The 18,822-nt window shown below is 37.5% G+C and overlaps 1 protein-coding gene across 2 annotated transcripts in view; it reads left to right on the forward strand.

Annotated features, from left to right (window-relative positions):
* Window positions 1-18,822, forward strand: part of ntn4 (netrin 4) — a 41,256-nt gene that overhangs the window by 15,574 nt on the left and 6,860 nt on the right. For both annotated transcript variants that reach the window (XM_015376626.1, XM_015376616.1), the window contains exons 4-6: window positions 7,038-7,164; window positions 9,322-9,507; window positions 17,299-17,512. In XM_015376626.1, the coding sequence (XP_015232112.1) occupies window positions 7,038-7,164; window positions 9,322-9,507; window positions 17,299-17,512 (527 nt within the window). The remainder of the gene's footprint in view (window positions 1-7,037; window positions 7,165-9,321; window positions 9,508-17,298; window positions 17,513-18,822) is intronic.

An 18,822-nucleotide genomic window follows, 5' to 3' on the forward strand; every position in this document is an offset into this window, starting at 1 on the left:
TCTGTTCCTCTTTTAAAATTAATTTGCTGTCGATATCTTCTAGAACAGACCTAATAGCAGAATCTACTCACCTCAACTTTCCGGCGGCAGCCATTGTTGTCACCCAAGCGCGCTTTGGTCACATGGTTGATTACATTACTGTTCATCTGTCCATCATCGTATAAAGCACGCCCTGACAATATGATTGGATCGCCAGAGAGTGGGCGATCATACTCGCGCTACTACTGAGCAATGGGCGGGACTAAGTTCGGAATGGCACCCAGGCTAACGTAGGACGGCCTTACGTAAACATCACCATAATGATTGACAATTAGGAGGACCACTTATTCAGATGATCCACCCGGAAAAATAACATCCTCCACTATACCTTTAAGATCAGACTTAATGATTAGAAAAAAAGAGACTGGGGGGAGTTTTTAGACTAAGCCCTGCTTACCCAAAAGAAGAAAGGCTAATTCCAAAAGCCGAATGTGCATGGACGTAATCTTATTTTAATATGTCCGTTTTGGTCCCCTGCATGTTTTACTGTCCAAAAAATATGTTATGCTACAGTACACAGACAATCATTGAGCACTTGGACCCAGCAGAGAACCGCAGGTCAAACTGAAGGACTGCTTCCTTGAGTTTGCTGAAGTTGGTTATATTACAAAATACTTGCATCACCCCCGGCTTCTGAAATCAAAAATTCATCAATGCATCTGTGCTTTGGGTGTCCTGATCAATCTGGCATGAATCTTACAAGATATTATAGAAAGCACACCATAGTCCCATCAAACATGGTGGTAGTTGAGCTGCTTTGCTGCCTTTTAAGACATGATGACTTTGTAGTTAGTGAAGCCTTGAATTCAGCTTTCTACCAGAAAATACTCAAGGAGGACTTGAGTTTTGAAGGAAAATTATCAAAAGTGCACCAGGAAGTCCACCTAAAACCAAAGTTTTGGAATGGCCTAGCCAAAGTAAGCGCTTAGAGCTGACTGAGAAGCTAATCAGAGCATTCATCCTTAAAAACTCTCCAAGGTGGTTGAATAAAAAGCTATTTGGCAAATTTCAGCCAAATATTTGCACAGATATTAGGTTTGCAGGCAAATATTCTTGCCGTTCTGGGTGTATATATACATATATATATGTATATAGTATCCTTTAGGCCATCTTTGTCCTGGAAGGTGTTCTGAGCCCCAAAAAAATAAAAATAAAAAAAGGTGAATAAATGAGTAAGGAGACAATTACAATTTAACAGCACTGTGTGCAGCTTATTTTTTACTGGCTTTGAAATCTTAAGAGAAAAAAAAAGTTTGCTTAAACATGGCTGTAACCTGTAATTCACTACCATTACTGCTTCGGATGTACACCATTATAGGCAGTAATAACTGTGTGCAGAAGCCTCTAAGCAACACAGGACGTCCAATAAACAGCGAGCACAGTCACAGTGTGTAAGCTCTCCATCAAACTAGAGCTTGTAATCAAGCTTTGCCAGTTTATTCTAATCCTGGACCCCTGACTAAAAAAACGACTTAAAAGAACTTTTTATTTCTTGCCAGTAGTTACCATCTCATTGCTAATAGACCTGTTTTCAGGACTGCTGCTGATAGCACACTCTTCCTTTTTCGTCTTGTTTAGATAAACTGACACATTTTTCCAGTCTTTGATCATTATCTTAAACTAATCACACCCTCTGGACATTTTTTTTTTCCATGTTTTGGTGAAAAATCAAGATTTTTGGATTAGACACTTCAAGAGCAGAAGTTTGTTTTCTTTGTGTCGGCTGTTTTGTTTCTAACATTCTCAAGGAGGGGTCACCTTTCCGTCTTTTCTGCTTCCTCAGGTCAGATAAACATCTGCCTCTATGTTTATAACAAGGTCATGGGTTGGAAATACGTGTTTGTTGATGAAGGTGTAAATAGGCCATGTTTTAAGTGTGTCATGGGGGAGATCCTGTCAATCTCTAAATCTCCACCGACACAAATGAAGGATTCTTAGCCCTATCTGAAACCAGCAAAGCCTCACATGAAAGTGAAAGTTTTCTTAATAAACCTTGAAAAAAAAGGTGTTTATTATAATAAAGAATCTCTCCATCAGCTGTTTGGCTTCTTTTCCTTATCAGACACCTTAGAAAAATAAACTTTTGTGATACAAATCTATTTGTTTTAACTTTTATAGACTGAAGCTAACATGTTTGGGTTTCTTCTTTTGGTTATTTTTGAATGCCAAGTGCAGAGATTTCAAAACCAATGCATTGAAAACCTCCAACGCTGCCATTAAAAGACGCAAAAGTCAAAGATACCAGACCCAGATAAGCAACTAAAAGGTTTTCATCTCAACTTTGGATGTAGAACAGAACATTTTTGGCATATTTTACATGAGTACACAGGAGGATTTATGCGTTTCCTTTGCTGAGACGAAAGCTGCTGATATCTGATTTATTGGGCACAACCCTTTAAATCTTAAAATCTGACTACTGCCATGCCAAGAAATTCCAAGTAGCTCTTTGGTTTTCACAAGGATTTCCTTGCTTTGAGGGCAGAAAATCCGGCCTCTAAACCACAAGACTCAAAACCTCTCCTCTGCATGTCAAAATAACTGGTCATAAAGGCTCATTATTTGCCTTTTAACAGAAATGTGTCTTGCTGCATCAAAGATTTCCTCTCCTCATCACATTTCCTCAGGGCGTTGGACCTGTAACAAGAGCCATGTTGGACCATTTTGTAAACACATACAGGTTATATAAGTGGCTATTTCCTGCCTATCAGCATTTTGCGCCTCGCATCCGTGTTGACTGAAAGCTGCTGGTTCTGGCAAAAACCCAAATAAGCAGAGCAGCACAAGACATGAGATGAGAGCAGAGATTACAACTGATCCCAGGAAGGATGGAAGGGATGCATGTTTACTTATTTTTTTACCGTTTTTAATTCAAATTTTAGGAATTGAAATTCTACCTTTCCCTGTTGCATAAACTTGACTCATAGTTGTGCCTTTTTTTGTCTACCTCAAGTATTGTTAGGAATGCAATGTTTTGTCTTCACCAAGTGTGACCACTTGTGCAGAGAAAGTTGCCCCGACAGTCATTACTGCTCAGAGGCTAAGACGAAAAGGGCTCGTTTGTTTGTTGTCCCTCCACAGGGGTTTTGCGGTTCAGGGTGATTACACTGTCTGATGGTTAGCCACAAAGCCAACACACACTCGGTGACATCCACGGTCCGCAGCAGTTGCTTTACAAGCAATTAGTCCACTAATTGAGAGTAGCTGTGTTTCGTTTCTCCTCTAAAGCCATGCTCTCTTCATGTCCCTGTCCAGCTTTTCCAAATTTATAATACTCACAATTTTTCCATGTGCACCTGCAACTGTGACATCCGATTAATTTATTTTCAATCTATGGTTAGATTTTTTTTGTCTTTCTTAAAGGATAAAGCAAAAAAACTGTGTGGAGTGCCATTTCGACTGCAAATTTGGTTTTACAATGTCTTAAAGTTTCCATCCTAGCATTCCTACAGTTTAAAATCTTTGAAAATTAGATTCCAGAGGAATTATTGGAGGGACTAGAATTTTCTTCTGCGATATGGAGAATAGAGCAACGCATCACTGATAATGTTGGGATCAAAGGTGTTGATTCACACTAATCTGCATCAGAATGAAACTCGGGTCAAGACATCTATTTCACTTTAGGTTAACAGCAAAATGTGATCTAAAACTCAAAATTTTCATGAATTAGGTCCGTTTTGCACTTGAGTAGAGAAGGGAAGTAAAATAATCTGCTAATGGTATTTTTTTTTTTTTACACGTAATATATGGAAGAAAACATCTCAATTATCTTATTTTAATTTCAGTTTATATAAAAATCTTACAAGAGGGGACAAAATTCTTGTTCCAATGGCAGATCATTTTCATTCATTTCATTTTGGAATCTTCAGTAGTGAAGATAAAAACTGTATTGCATAATATAATGAATCCATTATTATTGGCGCACGTTTTTCAAAGTAAAATAAAATATCTAAAGAAATCTAGGACATTCTGTTAATTAGTTCATATATAAAGAAATCTAACACATTCTGTTCATTAGTTTATGAAAAGTCTGGTACAGCTGGAAGCATACCAAGATATGAACATCCACTTGAACTGACAGGCTGGGTAAGAAAGCATCAGATGGAGAAGATGGAACATGGTAACTCTGGAGGAGCTGCAGAGCTCCACAGCACAGGTCAGAGAAGCTGTTTTAAAGGGCAACTATTCAATCTGATAGAGCTTTAGCTATGTTACAAGGAATAATGGGGAAAAAGTCAGTCATACAAAACAGGTTGAGAGTTTCTCTGTAAGACTTTCAATTCAGCTTATTTATATAGCGCCAGTTCAAAATTTAAAGGCATTTTACAGAGAAATGCAATCAGATCATACAGATGAATTGGTTAAATGTTTTCCATGTAAGATGAACAAATTAATTGCATCAAGTTATTAATTTTGCTAAATTTCCTCTTCCTGAATGAGCATGTAGCAACAGCTGAAATGTGTTTACGGGGGGAGACAGGACTAAGCAATGAAAAAGAAGCCAAAAACACTATAATCTATAATATAAGTTATTGACCGCAGCAGCCCAGCAGATATTTCCATCTAGGAGTCACAGCCAGACATTACCCGATCAAACAAAACTACTTTGACAAGTAAAAGCAGAGATTGTTGAACTAACAAATACTGCAGAATTGGAAAATATAGATAGAAGGATGAATAGTGGTGTCCTCCAGCACCCTAAGCCAATAGCAGCATAACGATGGAGATTACTTAGAGTAACCTAAACCTCCATGTTCTAATAATCTACAGTGTTAAATTCTTACATTTCAACTTTCAAAATAACATTTAAAGAAAATTTAAAGAATTATACTCTATATTTTCAAAAGTGCTGTTCTCTATCGGCGCCATGAGTCAAGCCCTGTTAAGTTTACACAACTGGGTGTATGCAGCTTTCAGTGTGTACGTTTGTTAATTGTCCCCTATCACGGCATAGTAAACATGTGAAATTGGTTTAAATACCACCTGTCTGGTCTTCTCCATATCTACCCTTTTTTGTCATCTCTTGTCTTCTCTTTCCTAATGAATCACTTCTTGCTTTTTGTGAGAAATGTCATGAGGTTCTGCAGCCCCTTGCTTGTTTGGACCTCTTATTTGTGCAACCGTGCCCCCGGTTAGTGTGAGTATAGGGTCTATAAAAGCAGCAGCTTGTTGCTGGTGAATGCAGAGGGCTTGTTGTTTACAGCTCCTTCCTATAGCATGTGGATGCATTTAAAGCCGTTCTTAGATCAGCGTGTCGAGCATCCCTCACCAGTGTGTGTTTGCAGCTTTGGCAGGCATGTGTGCACGTTGATTAGTGCCTACCTAATCATTGTATAATTGTGTGTCCTACATTACATTTGCACAGTGTAACGCAAACAAATAAAGAGCTTCCTCAGATGCACCCCCCCCCCATTCAATCATTATCCAGCATGCATAGCATTCCAGCTCAAAGGAATGACAAGGAGACTGTTATTGTGCTCTCTGCACTGCATACTTGTACTCTTCTCATACACACATACTTGTAATCGCACACACAGGCCTTTTCAGCGCAGAGGCCCATTTTTATTTCCAGCAATGAAGCAAAAATAATCACCCTTCAGTCCCTAATTTCAGAAGAAAATGCTTGGAAAGAAAAAATGTATTATGGTGAATTAAATGGCACATCCCTCTTGCACTCATTATTTCAGGTGTGCAAAAGTGTAATTCAACATTATTCAGGCTTCAAAATTGACCATATTCCCTTTTGAGGACTGGCAGTGGGGATCTTGCATGGGTGTTTCTCTGCACAAGCAAATCGGCACAGGACAGATTCATCTATTATCAATCCAAGGTTAATTTTTTGCTATATAAGTTTTCAGGCTTGCCTATGTATCTGACTGCTGTAGTTTTTATACACATCTTTTTTTTAGCCATTTTCTTTACCTCTTTTTTCCAGAATCGTGTAAAGCTAAAACAATAAACCAATTGCCTTTTCCTGCCTTATTCTATGGTTAATTGATGGCAAAAAGAATAAATGTTTGATAAATTTCAAACCTTGCTTTAATACAATCTATTTTTAGTGTAGAATAGTAAATTTCATGTTTTAGCCAGTTTAGAACCAAAGATTATCAAAACCAGCAAGAATTGTTACTCTAAAATAGACCAATTGGCTATAAAGCTATAGCCCAGTGTAGGTACAGATAATTAAAAAATCTCCACCTGACAATGACAAAAAGGGGGCCTCAGGAAGGAGCCATTCCTCAATAATCTGAACCTCTATAAAGAACTGGTAGGACTTATTTTCCTCTATAGTTTGAAGCAAACAAACTATTTCTTCCAAAAGAAACATCTGGGATATTAATCTTTCTGACCAGAGAACCTTTTTCACTACCTCAAAAAGTTCATATAATGTCCTTTTATTCACTCTGTATTGTTAGAATGGAGTTTTGTTCAGGCAACCTTATAACCAGCCTGAAAATCATATTTTTAGGCTTTTAAGAACTAACTGGAAGCATTTATTTTATTTTAAGGTTAGATGGATGACGCAAACAGAAATTTATACCTTTTTTTTAGCTGGATGTTAGCTGCTCAACGGAAAGACCAAATTAAGGAGTAAGGGATTCACAGATCTAAGTGTTCATTGGAGTATAAATTCCAGGAACGTCCTCACACTCTGCTCTTCTAATTTGTGACTGCAAATATTATTTTATCCATCTTGAGAAAACATTTTGATATATATACTGATGATCTTTGGCTTCACTTTGTGCCTCTAAAATCTAAACAATACTGCTGTTTTTTTAATAAATAATTCAATGTCAACCTTAATTATGTTCTAATTTCTAAAATTTCGTTCCCCACTATTTACAATGGTGAACAGAGGCTGTCTTAAGTTCTAATAAAATCCCATTATAGAAAAACACTACAGTTAGAGAAACAAATGTCTTAGTGAATTAACAAAAAGACTCATTGGGTGTTTAAATACCGTCTCCTTTAGTTAACGAGTTTCATGGTTTTTATTGCAGGTTCATGGGAAGTGCGTGTGCAGACACAACACTGCTGGGGATCACTGTGAGCGCTGCGCTCCTCTTTACAACGACCGACCCTGGCAGCCCGCTGATGGACTGACAGGAGCACCGCACGAATGTCACAGTAAGCTGGTCAAAGATGCTTAGACTCTTTTTTTTTTTTTTCCAGAGATAGATTAACTTAAACTGGGCCATTTATTACGCAAGTCTAATTTGCGTCTGGTCGGCCTCACGTGTGTGCCCTAAAATCCAGTCATTGAAGGCACCATACTTTAGCACAACCAGGTGATGAAGACAAGAAAACTGTCAGGGACCAATTGTCATTTTCAGTATCAGTGAAGCAGACATCTAAGAAGCTGCTTGAAGGGAAGATACATTTTCTTAATGTCGATAGACATGCATAAAATTTATATTAAAGCACACTATAGGAGGTCTGAACAGAGTAAAGCATGTATTCTTTTAACCCCTTAGTTCCCAACCACCCGACCTGACGTCGGATCTGACGTCCCATTTGTCCCTTTGTTGTACCTTTTTAGAATAAGTCGATCCTAAAGAAAACTATCAACTCAATTGTAACCTTACTATACGCAACAAACACTAATAACTAGTAATTTGTCATCAAATTCAAATTCATAATTTTTACTTTCTACCTCGTTTTTGTCTGGTGTTACAAAACATGTTCTATCCTGGCATATATGGGCTAATTTTTTTCCGTAACGCTCCACATAAAAGTAATATCTAGTTGTATTTTCCATAAAATAAAATCACATGTAATTATTATCCAGCTGAGCTACTTTTTTTCCACAAAAAGTAAAAGTAATATACATAAACGCTTATTTTTTATGCATCTACTGATATATGTATATGTGTGCCATTTTACATTTTAGATTACATTAACTGGGCTTATTTACCAATCTACTCCAGGAATCAAGCATAAGTTCCTTTCTCAGTATCCATAAGTCGGAAACGAGAGTAGAAATAACTGGATACGCACAAAAAATTTATAGTCAAAATCCTAAAAGCTGAAAATTTAAAATGTTGTAAAAGAAAGCGCTTGAATCAAGTTGTGTAAAGCTACATATAGAAATCAGTTTTTTGTATGGTTAAATTTGTCATAAAATTCAAATAATTCAGTTTGGCACGTATCCTTATTTGGATCAACTGTGTGGAATTGACCTTTTATGTACAAATAAAATTTTATGAGAGAAAAAAAAATGACATTTTTTAGAATTTACATAGCTCAGGTTGTGAAAAAACATACAGAGTTTGTTCCCATCTACACAAACTAGAGGTTTAACGTCTTAATATCCACCTCATTTTGGGAAATTCTGGCCTATTTTGCATACCCAAATGGAAAAGCAAATAACTTAGGAACTGTAAGCCCAAATTACATGTGTGATAAGTTATTTGAAAGCTAACACCGTCTAGTTTCTGAATATATACATGAAAATTGGGCGAGTAAAACACCCAAGCTGCAAGAACAAGTTGCATCAGTTCAAACATGACTCAAATTAGTTTTTTTTATTCTCAAAAATATTAGGTCTTTTGAGAACAGCAGTAATAAAGACATGCTTGCTTGTTGTGGCTGCTTTGTCATGCTACATTTTGACATGCTGCTATATCTTTGTCAATTGTGCTGTGGTGCTCGTTATGTCCATAAAATGAACTAGGTGGCTGAATTGTGGAGAATATAAGCTTTCCAATGATGTCTAACATATCTCTATTGGTAAACATTTTACCAGTGCAACTTTCATGCATTCTGAGTTATTATTTTTGAACGCTTTAAAACCAGAGGTCTAATCTTTCAAATCAGATACATCACAAGTATGTGGGATTTATATAACTTTACAGGTACATGGTATTGGGCTAGGCAATTCGTTTGTGCACAAACTATAAAACGGTGGGAGCTAAGACATTAAGAATTAGCTTTACTAGCTGGTATTTTTGATAAAATATGTTAAACCTAAACTTAAACATTAAGTCCTTTTTAATTTTCCTTTATTAAACTCAGATCTTCTTTTACACCAACTCAGCCTATACCATTTATAACTCCTGATCAGTTAGTGAAGGCCAATTTTTTTTATTCAATTTTTTTATTTTAAATCCGGTTCTAATATCAGAACTGACAGCTAGAACCAGATATAATTACTGCTTGGCGCACCTCTTAGTATAAAGATCTGATTGTTTCATCTCTTAGTTGTATTTCTATTTATATGACAAAATCTACACTCCTTAATAAATAAATATTGCTGACTTTGTTATTCTTTTCTTTCATCACCAGAGTGTAAGTGTAACGGACACGCTCAGAGCTGCCATTTTGACTGGAAGGCATGGCGCGAGTCTGGCCAGAGAAGCGGAGGCGTGTGCGACTGTCTGCACAACACGGAAGGGCGTCTGTGTGACAAATGCAAAGCTGGCTTCTACAGAGACCCGCATCGCCCTCACACGGCTCCAGACTCATGCAAACGTAAGAATCACAAAAAGACGAACTGCAGAGCAGAACGCCTGATAAATTAGATCATTTTGTTCCCAAGATAAACAAACATGAGCTGCAGATGAGAAGAAGCTGAGTGAGTGCTGGTCTCAAAAGACACAGAGCTTTGAAAAACTATTTGCCAACACCCCTCAATATTTCAGGACTGGAAAATTCAAAGGCAACTACTTTTATAAATTATTTCATCTGTTAAATGAAATCAAATGTTTGAAACCACCCCCTACATGTCACCCCATAAACTAAAAACCTTTGGTTTCTGCAATCTATAGTAAAAACTAGTCTTTTATTGTTTGGAGGCTTTTCTTCCAAAGTTCTTAGGTGTTTCTTTTTTAATTTGTCCACATTTGAAGGCTTTTAAAGCATGAACAACATCTTCAACATCCTTCTGCAGCATCTTGACTTGGCTTAAAGCTACTTTCAGACCGCACGCGACTGAAGCAGCAGAAACAGCTGGTTTACATGCAAAGTCAATGGTTGATGCACATCAGGGCGCATTAAAAGGTCCTGCAGCGCGTCTAGAGCAGTTAGGGCAGCGGATCTTGATGCATCTGAGCAGCCAAAGCAGCGCCGCACGAGCTTCTGAGCATCTGAGGTGTGTAACGCATTTCACAAGCAGCTGCTGCTGCTGGAATTGGAAAAATTTAACTTTTGCTGCTTGACGTGAACCAACACTGGAAAAGCTAAATCTAGATAAGTCATTTTTTGCATAAAATAACTGCATTTGTTCTTGAATTGAGGATCGAAAAAGAGACATTTTGCCAGTAAAACAAGACAATTTACATGTAAAATAAGAATACACAACTGCATTGTTTTATTTCAAGTGCATATTATCTAATTATCTTATTTTAAGAATAAAAATACTCATTCCATTGGAAAATAATCTTGTTTACCTGCTCAAATTAAGGATAAATACTCTTATTTTAAGAAAGTTTTACTTATTTCTAGATCGTTTTTCTAGTGGACCAATCAGAGAAGCTGGCAGGGAGACAGACACAGCACAGCTGATGCAGAGCGCTATGATCACTCCACTGAAACAGTTTAACGCTTTAATTAACAAAAAATGTCGAAACATGAAAGCAAAATAAGTTTGCTTTTATTATACTGGTGCCTGCAGTTTTTTACCACATACCTGAAAAACGCTAACATCTACTTCCAGCCATGACAAGGTGAACTATTTGCAAAACCTTATTAGGCTTTCAGTCAGCAGCTGTTAATCAAACATTTTTTATTTATTTGTTTATTTGACAGGGTCAGTACAATTAAACATTGCAACCAAACAGGTGGCCGATGTCCAAGTACATAAGGCTTGTAGCCATGGGCTAATTTGCAGCCTTCGTCCCTGGTTAGGCTTTTAAAAGGTGTTAACATTAAGGGGGAGGGAGGTTAGTAACGACACACAGATGCATAAAAAAACAAGAGAAGTTAAAAAAAAAAAAATTCTCTGTCAGGATCATCTTGTAGAGCTAATTTAATTATTAGATTAATATCAGCAATATCTTGAAGTAAAGCAGAACCAAACCATCATACTACAACCACCGTCTGTATCTGCTGTTCTTTTAAGAATTATATATATCGATGCCAAATGTAAAGGGATGCTCACTTTGACAGGGTTCAGCTGATGCCTCTGCTTAATTTTTCTAATTTATTTGATCTACTTTGATCTATTTCAATATTTCTATTATTTCTATAAGCGACAGTGGCGTTGGATGTAGGAGTTTGCCTGAAATCGAAGGATTGACGGTTCAAGACCCGACTAAGACTTTCAGTGCCGTTGTGTCCTTGGGCAAGACACTTCATCTGCACCGTCTACTGATGGTGGTCAGAGGGCCCGGTGGTGCCTGTGTACGGCAGCCGCGCTTCTGTCAGTGAGCCCCACGGCAGCTGTGGCTACAATGTAGCTTGCCACCATCAGTGTGTGAGTGTGTGTATGAATGGGTGAATGGATGTAGTGTAAAGCGCTTTGGTCAAGTCTCCTGACTTAAGTAAAGGCGCTATACAAGTACATGCCATTTACCATTTCTACTTTTTATCCATAAGACAAATCGCTTGTGCAACAATTAAAATGATAATTTGCAAGAGTACCAGCATATCAGATATTAAAAAGTTTGATCTCCACAACTTAAATGACAAAAAAGAAGAAAGTTGTTTGAAGCCAAATACTTTTTTACAGCTTTGTAAAATATTGATGCTGCATAAAATAACATATTTAAAGGCACAAATGTTATTTTTTTTTAAATGAGTTGAGAAATATAATCCTCTAAATGTCTTAAAGCAAATAGCTTGGTAAAAGGACACCTTGGAACTCAGAGCATGAACTGATGGGCATGATTAATTATACCCTGTCTGACAAAATGTTGCCCTTGTGAATCAAAACATTAAGCTCGTACACACCTACGCTGGCATAGCACTCTCTCTGAAAGAATGCTGAGATCACAAGCCGGGACCTGTTGGATTACGCTCAGTCCTGACGGGTACCCGACTCCGATTGTGTGTGTGTGAGACACGGCAGACAGCCCACGCTTTATCCACAGTTAACATCATAGTTAATCATCAGATGGCGGCATTCCTCCTTCTTGACTCAAGGCTCGACACAAGGCTCCCGCTTGTCCACGTCGGCATGTTTTGCCATTTTTCAGACGTGACTCAGAGCTCAGGTAGCTTGGGGATAATCATTGTCAGGAGTTGTAAATGTGTGAGGGTCCTTTCTCCTGCAGGGGGTCATAAAGGGGAATGCTGCCCTCCGCTGATGAGGCGACTTAAGTAAACATGAGATAGTCATCCATAAACAGCGGTGGCTACATTCACCTTCTGATTATCTGTCAGATTTGACCAAGTGAGCTCATTCCTGCTGCCACACGTATGTGTTTATGTTCATCAATGTGCATCTCATCGAGTTCTAAACAATCAAACCGCAGCAGACCGTTACATAACACAGAGACGGGGATGATATCAGTCAGGTTAGGGATGCTGGAAAAATTTCAGTTTGCACGTCTCACAGATGATATCCAAGAGTGTTTGTTAGACACTGGTTCTATATGCAGTCGTCTCACTTTTCAAACTTGGATTTTTAAGTTTTCAATGCGTTTCAGCCCATCTTATCTATGTATGTATGCAAGTAGTGATGTATGTATCTTTCAGTCTACGGATAGAGGTTTAAGCAGTGCAGAAAGCTGGTTAATATGAAATGAAAACAAAGAGTGTTTTGATCCTACATTATGCTTCCAAGAAAATATACCTACATTGAAAAAGATTGAAATTTAAGTAAGTCAGTTTTTCGTAAAATAAGTGTTTGTTTTTTCTTAAATTGAGCCAGTAAATGCCAGTGGAAATAGACAATTTACATTTAAAATAATAAAAAAATATCAGAAAAAAAAATGCAATCCCTAACTTCTAAAGCATAATGTCTAATTATCTTATTTTAAGGGGAAAAATACTCATTCCATTGGCAGATCATCTTATTTTCCTACTGAAATTAAGGGCAACTATATCTTAAGAAGTTTTTACTCATTTTTAGGTTGTTTTCACAGTGTAGAAACTGCTATTCCAAATTATTAATTGTATTCTTGTTTTTTGAGCATTTATGAATGCATTATGTGGATAAAGCTGTGACCAAGGTATAACATATCCAAGGTCTGGGAATATAATAAGCATTTCTGATAGGTCTGAATATACTTTTGCATCTGCAACATAATAACAGTTAAAATATGCAATTTCAAAACGCAGAAGCACTAAATTTTTCTGCCACATTAACAGTTACAAGTGTAAGACACAAATTTTCTCCCCCCAGTCCTTTAGGTGACAGTAAAACCTTTAAAGTGGGTTTGCCATAACATATAAGTGAAGAGAAAGCTGCGACTAGCGTGCACATCCACGCTAGAAGGAAGCACTTTTCCACACTACAGTAAAATCCTGCGACAATAGACTCTAGACAAGAGAGCTTTCAACACCATAAATACAATCAAACTCTGGAGGCAAACATGTTAGAGCAGAAGCAAAATAAAATAAATCACAATCTTGATTTTTTTCAACAAAATCGTGCAATATCTAATAGTCATAGAGAAATCATATTTAAATGTTAAATCATTCTGCCTTAAACATATATATAAAAATAAAATAATCCTGTCTTAAAATCTGTTTTTTTTCCCGTTATCTTCTGCAGGCCAGTTAGTTATACGTCAGCCTGAACACCTAAATTCGACCAATCGTATATCAACGGTCATCTGTCAATTTTTTTCGGTCATAGTATCTTGATTCATATGTCGCAGCTAATATACCCAACAGTTGAAATAAGAATCCTTTCCTTTCCCATTGAGTTCCGTCCCAGTGTTCACGGGGATGGACGTCTGTGTAATCAGCAGGCGTAGAGCTAACAGAACTGGCAGCGTTGCGAGGCAAGGGCTCAAACATGTACGACTGTAAGCCTTCTACACCAAACCAAGCTTCTGCCGCCCTTGCACAACATCTTCGTCCACGCTTTCCTCCTCTAAATAAAAAATGGATGACAGAGGAGACTAATCCACGACCTCCGACACTAAACTCTCCTCCTCTTGCATGTTTCCGCTGTCCATAGCGTTCCTTGACAGCGTCGTTTTGACGTCACCAATTTAGTGCTACTTGGTCCCAATGGAATTTCCCATTGGGAACCTACTACCACTAAGTTGCTAACTGGTTAGTAAGATGCTTCCGAGAAACCGGCCACAATCAAACTTGCTTGCGAACCTTCCACCACAACAATCCCGCCCCCTTGATAATTGACCAATCACATTCAATTTATTCACTGGTGTATAAATTCAGAAATGCATGGTTGTTTCCCTACAACTTTAACATTGTGTTTCAAAGTCTTTATGTAAACCAAAAATGATGAATGTTTTCTTCCTGCCCCCGCATGTGGAATTTAGACCTGACCTCTTTAGCACTCAGTATCAACAAGGACTGATCAATGGCAAATTAACTGGGAGTTTTCCATGATGCGTGTTCTTGGTATCTCTGCTTCTCAGATAAGTTCCCAGACGGATTCATCACCTGCAGCTGAAACAACGTCAGAACTGAATTCTCGTGATTAGGTTTCATGTTGTGCATACTGGTCTCAGCCTTGGTCTCACCTGTGTGTTAACTGACAGACGGGTGATTGATGGGGGGGAAAGAGGAGCGTCTGCATGCTTGGAGCACTGATGAGGCTATAGGTTGTGCAATCAGACTACAGTTTCCCTGACAAAAAGAGGAATTTCCCTCTGTTCTGAGGAACATTTTTTTCATACCAACCGCTGAGAGGCCCTGAAAAGAAATGCTCGAACAAATGCACACCCAAACAGATTAAGTAAAGGTAGGGTTACAGTGTGTGTTTGAAAGATTGTGATTATTTTCTGCGGCGGTTGGTTGGTTGCTCAGGCAGGTCCCTCATCATGTCACGCTCATGAAGCTCTTATTGTCTGCCCCTTTAGAGCTGACAGCTTTTCTAGATGCACATATATTTACTCACAGTTAAGCCATGACCTCTTCATGTGCTCAATAATTCTCACTCTGTTATGCAAACTCACAACACCATCACCAAGCGCACGTGTTGGGGCTTTACCTCGAACCAAGGTGTAGTCTCTGTTAAATATTACCAGCCTTTTCACCTTGTGTGCCTGTTAGGTATACGGATGTGATATCTTTATGATTTTATGGATACTGTATTGAGCTCAGTTTTATGACAAAGTTTCTCTTATCTTCGCCGCCCTGGGTGGCTGATCTGAATAACAGTCTAGGTCAATGTTGACGAGGATAAATTTGTCATCGCTCAAAAAAAAACGATAATAGTTTGGTTCATTGGTTTGGTACATCGTCACGCAGTTATACGGCATCCATTTAGGCTTCTAAATGCGAACAGGACAATTTGTTGAGGTTCAAAACGTAGCTTTAGAATGAGCAGGAAATTATTTTAAGAGACTGACCAGGATATGGTTATTGGCAAGAGATAAACTGGCATTTTAGATAAGACCACTTCAGTTCTCTATCTAAATTATCGTTCTATTTACAGAAAATGATCCCAAAAATACTAAATTATTCATGTGTTGACCTTGAACATTGAAGATTGGCTAAAGCAACAGAGCCCTCACCAGGTACCACCCCTCAGCTAAGCAAAGCAAACCAAGGCTACAGTTCACACATAATCAGTTAATTTTAAAAAGACTAAAAGAGCCATCAGTTTTGATTTCAGTTGGGTCTTTTTGATGGTAGCTTCAGAATTGGGCATAAACATTAAACTGTTGGTCCATCTGCCCGAGTGTCTGATGGTAACGTTGGGAATTTTTTTTTTGTGAAAAACTTTGATGCTCTTTGACAATGTGCCCATGGCTACTTCCTGGAGCAACTAAGACTACGTTCACACAGCAGCCTGAAGTGACCAAAATCCGATTTCTTAGCCCATTTGCAACCTGTGTCTGATCATGGCGGTCTGAACAACACAGATCCGATATTTTCCACTGTGACCCAGGCCACTTGGCTATGTGGTCCTGAATCCGATACGAATCTGATCTTTTCAAATGCGACCTGTTTCTGAACGGCCAGGTCGCACTCATCCGACCTGAACGCCATTAATACCCGACAAACGTCACTATTCTGGGTCTTTCTCTGAAGAAGCGGCAGGAAAAACAACAACCATGGTGGACGATGATGCAGAGAGCAGTATTTATGTTTAACCATCTTGCAAAGATTGTATTTTTATGGTTGGTCCTTTACAAAGCACTAGAGACTTTCTTAGGAAGGCGGAGAAGTGTAAACATTATCTGCTAATATTAAATAAAAGAAAAAAAAATGCAACTGAAGAGGCCTGTTATAAACAACAGCTCTAAATTATCCACAGCCTCCAAACTCTGGTTCAGAGCCACAAAGGAGGTCATTAGTTTCAGGGAGGGAAAAAAATCATCAAACTCTGAGGTGTCTTACTACAGAGCAGATTTTCATTTTAATACCCCCCAAAAAAATTAATTGCTAAGTTACTAGCAGTCTTTTGCAATATAAAATAGAGTACATTTATGTGGCACGATATATTACATTTGAGGCACCATTAAGGGGGAAGTAAACAGACCTTCTGACTCACAAAAATGCTTGTTTACAACAACCAAACAGATTTATTTACTTTTCTGGTGCTAAATGTAGTAAAAAAAACCAAACCCCATTAATCAGAGGGGAATAGCTTCAGACCCTTCTGCCCATTTCCACTTCTTGGCTCCGTGTTTTTCCCTCAACATTATAACAGATTTATGCATGTTTTCTCAAACTGCAGGTAAAAACCTGGGTGGAATTACATTTGTGTAAAAACATTATTTTTAGAGGTTGTTTAAAGGACACCATATTAGCAGACAATTAGGCAACATGAGGGAAACCAAGAGTATACAAAGAGAGCGGTAAGGTGTGGACTTGGGTGTTTTTGCCCTTGAACAAATGTTGGCTGGTATTTAGGTTTTGGACAGACATTCAAAAACTTTTTGTTTTCAGGTCAAAGTAAGCAGGCTGTGTTTGTGATGGTTATTAAGTCATAAATGAACTACAAACGTTTGTTGGATAAGAGAAAGATAACAAGCTTTGTCTTCTGAAACACCATGCAAACAATAGTGCAACTGTTATTATAATGAAACTAAAAGACCTTCAGAATGTGTTTATTGCCAAGTTGGTTTGTGTTTTACAAATACACATTTGTTTGTACCACTAAACAATTTCTGGTCATTGGTTTCTACAGATATGATTTTAATAAAAAACTTTGGAATTTTTGTTCCTTTTCAGCATGCACCTGTAACCCAATGGGCTCCATGCCCTTTCACGTGACCGATGGCTCCATGTGCGACCCTTCCAACGGAAACTGCATCTGCAAACCGGGAGTCGGGGGGTTGCAGTGCGACCGATGCATGGTGGGATACTGGGGTTTTCATGAATACGGCTGTCGCCCATGTGACTGTGCAGGAGACTGTGACCCATTTACTGGGGACTGCATGTATGGGTAAGTGATAAAACTCATCACCCTATAATATTTAAAATAAAGAGCTAGCAGAAGATAAGTGATTATGGTAATGTTTTCTAAAATAATGTTCAACAATCCTCTATTTAATCATTTTTTTTCAGTTTTATATTGCATTTATTTACTTATTTACAATAGATGTAATTTTACAAGAGAAACAGGTCAAATCTATATAAAGTCACAATTATAAATGTAGTGCTGCACACATTTGGCTTAAATTCATTCATTTAATCTTTATTAAATAGAACCAGATAGTCAGGCTGTAATTCAATCAACTATAGTGCTTTGGTAAACTATTAACAACTTCTTAACTTTGTGATTTTTGTCACATTTATTAGATTACCAACCAAAAAGGTGCACAATTGATTTTTTTTAAATCCTACATCTCCTTTGGTCTTTCTGCAAATGTGGGAACAACAGGGGTGGAAAGTAATGAATTACATTTACTCACGTTACTGTAATTGAGTACTTTTTATGAGTAATTTGTAATTTTCTGAGTAGTTTTTGAAATATGTAATTTTTACTTTTACCCGAGTAAATTTTAACCTAAGTAGTTTTACTTCGCTACATTTAAAACCCCCTCACGTTACTGAGTAAAAAAAAATAAAACAAATATCAATGGTGAAAAAATTAAATGAGGCCGGAAATTTAAACCCCTGTGTTTTGGAACCGACACTTAATCACCATTAAAAAATAGAAGAAGACTTTTGACTTTTAACAGCACTTTATTTACACAATTCAAACATATAAACATTAGATGTAAAAACAAGTGTCAGTTAAAATCAGTAAATGAGGAGCTTGTTAATAACAATGGGATCCTGTTGCGTTTTAGTTTGATTTCTGGTATCTTTTGGGCATTTAATTTTGTGTGCATTTAAAAAAAAACTTTAAAATGTAGTTTAAATTTCTTTATTCCTATCATGGTGTTGTCTGTTGGACAGTAGGATTGAAAATTGTTTGCACTTTATGGTACAGGTTGTGACTGTCCTTGTGCTGTGAAGAAGTATGTTCTTTAGCCCAGCTGATCTTTTGCAAGTGTGGATGTCCACTGAAATATGCCTTGAAATCGATTAAAACACCTTGTGGTCAATTTGATTCATGACTCATCCTTTTTTGCATTAAATAACTCAAAGTAACTAAGTAACTTTTACTCAAATTACATTTTAAATGAAGTAATTTTGTACTTTTACTTCAGTAAATTTTGAGATAGGTAATTTTACTTTTACTCCAAGTAGAATTTAGGCAAAGTAAAGATACTTTTAATCAATTACAATTTTTTAGTACTCTTTCCA

Source organism: Cyprinodon variegatus, unplaced genomic scaffold (assembly GCF_000732505.1).
Source record: "Cyprinodon variegatus isolate N-32 unplaced genomic scaffold, C_variegatus-1.0 Scaffold7, whole genome shotgun sequence".
Classification (NCBI taxonomy): Eukaryota; Metazoa; Chordata; class Actinopteri; order Cyprinodontiformes; family Cyprinodontidae; genus Cyprinodon; species Cyprinodon variegatus.